This window comes from Ptychodera flava, chromosome 20 (assembly GCF_041260155.1).
Source record: "Ptychodera flava strain L36383 chromosome 20, AS_Pfla_20210202, whole genome shotgun sequence".
Taxonomy (NCBI): domain Eukaryota; kingdom Metazoa; phylum Hemichordata; class Enteropneusta; family Ptychoderidae; genus Ptychodera; species Ptychodera flava.
Genome location: NC_091947.1, coordinates 14,958,241 through 14,960,196, shown reverse-complemented (window position 1 = coordinate 14,960,196; position 1,956 = coordinate 14,958,241). Strand labels below are relative to the sequence as shown.

The following is a 1,956-nucleotide window of genomic DNA, read 5'->3' as shown; positions in this document are numbered from 1 at the left end:
CCCGTGACCCCACACCCGCTAAATTCAACCGTTAACCGTTAGGTAAATTTTATACTGTCAGTGAATACAACTTCAGCTATCTGGCAACAAGGCAATCAACATAAACGATGGGAAAATTTATGCTTGTGAATCCCGCCATCTGACATTTGTAAACAAACTCTTCACAGGTCACTCGTCCACTTGCAAAGGCTTTCGGGAGTAAAAAAGCTATTCAAAATGGCGAAGTGGCAATGCAAGTGCGAGTACTCGCCGGACAGTTAATTATCGCCCATAACTGGCAGATTTGAAAGAAATGCTGTAACCAGAGTAAAGATTTGAAAGTTTGAAGGTATTTCCGACCGGTCGATGTAATTTTTTTGAGGTAGATGCTTTATTTCGTTTGTTTCGGGCCACCGGTCGAGTTTTCCGCGTCATACCTTGGTATTGTTATACAGTACCGAGGTTCGGCCTTCGGCCTCACGGTGCATGCAGTGTCCGTCACTTCCCATCCGACGACGATCTAGGAAACATTCCGTACGCCTGTGTATACAGGAGGCGCTTGATGTCTCCACCACGATGTTTCACCACCTCTTGCGCAATGTGGCCGATGTAGGCGGGGGTGTTGTACCGCTGGTCGGGTCGTGGCATCGGATACGGCAAATCCGTCTCCGGGAGGATCTGGTCCAGGGGAACTTCCCTCAGGGCTTCTGACTGCTTGTCATCGAAGTCCGCCACCATTGCTGAGAAGCTGAAGTAGCAGTGGCGGAAAGCCTGGCGCCATCTTCCAAGGGTGCGTGGCTCTCCCGCGAAGTTATGGATGTGGATGCACTGGGGTGAGTTGCAAATCTCCTTGACGGTCAGTAGGGCCAGGGCGTGCGTACCGCAGGCGTCCCTGAGGAGGTCCCTGAAGACTTCTTTCTGCTTTGCCCACTTGTCGCTGCCCACAGTTCTATCGAGACTGATTTCCCCTAGAGTGGCGATGTGTGGGGATACAACCAGGCATCGGATCTTCTGTTACCTGATTGTCTACTCCAACGGCTGCTTTGGGATGAAAGCCGATGGCGACCTTCCACCCTGGTTCCCAGGCCAGGTCATCAGGAAAGCTTTCCGGGTCGCAGTACACCTCCACTCCCCCTACCACTCGGACTAGTATTTCTGGTCGGACGCTTGGATTGGCTGAAATTAGCTGAGCTGATGTAGTGACTCACCAGTGACCAGGTGGAAATGGAAGTCCATGGCTTGTGGAAGTGAAGGTTCCTGGGAGCGCCTCAATTCCCGTCTGTACCCTGCTGGGATCATCACCTGGCTATCTGGTGCTTTGTTGGCAGCTTCTGCTGGTGGGCGAGGGTGCTCCTGAGCTCCCTTACCGGTCAAATGCCTAACCTGATCACGGTCCGCTGGGTCCAGGTCATGCAGCTGAGCGGATATGACCCTCCAATGAACCATGACTGCCGGAGTGTTCGCTGGGCTGATGAGGAGCTTCTCGGGGACTGTCCAGTCCATGCGATGACATAAGCCCTCCATGGTCTTCCGGCAGGTGTCCGTGATTTTTGCACCCTCAGGTATCCTGGCTTGGGCATGGGCCTTAACATGGTTGAAAAGTGCCATAATGGGCATGCTAGGCCCCACCAGCCTTCAGGTTAAAAATTTTAGGAGGTCAACGATGGCGTTATAGTCGACACGTCCTGAGTCTTGGCCCCAAATTCCTAACTCTTACCCCAAAATAATTTATCGCCCCTTTTAGAACGTAACCTTTAATCTCTTTTCCATAAGTGTGCACATCTTTGACGTCATCACTTTGTGGCTATACCACTTGTAAAATGATGCCTAAACTGCTCCTGAGTGTTGAAACCAAGTCTTGACAGAACGAAGTAAGTTTATGCTATCGACTATCGGGAATTGGGCGACAAATGTGCTCGGTAAAGGTTTGGCAATATTGACCACTAAAATGGCCGAGGACTAGAAAGTCGAACGGCG

General features: G+C 51.2%; 1 protein-coding gene across 1 annotated transcript; it reads right to left on the bottom strand.

Moving 5' to 3' along the window:
- Positions 1-477: 477 nt before the first annotated feature.
- LOC139120694 (uncharacterized) lies at positions 478-1,587 on the bottom strand. Its single transcript, XM_070685228.1, has 2 exons — positions 1,188-1,587; positions 478-947 (listed from the first exon to the last, which is right to left on the bottom strand). The coding sequence occupies exons 1-2, from the start codon at positions 1,585-1,587 to the stop codon at positions 478-480; spliced, it is 870 nt and encodes a 289-aa protein (XP_070541329.1).
- Between the last annotated feature and the right edge of the window lie 369 nt (positions 1,588-1,956).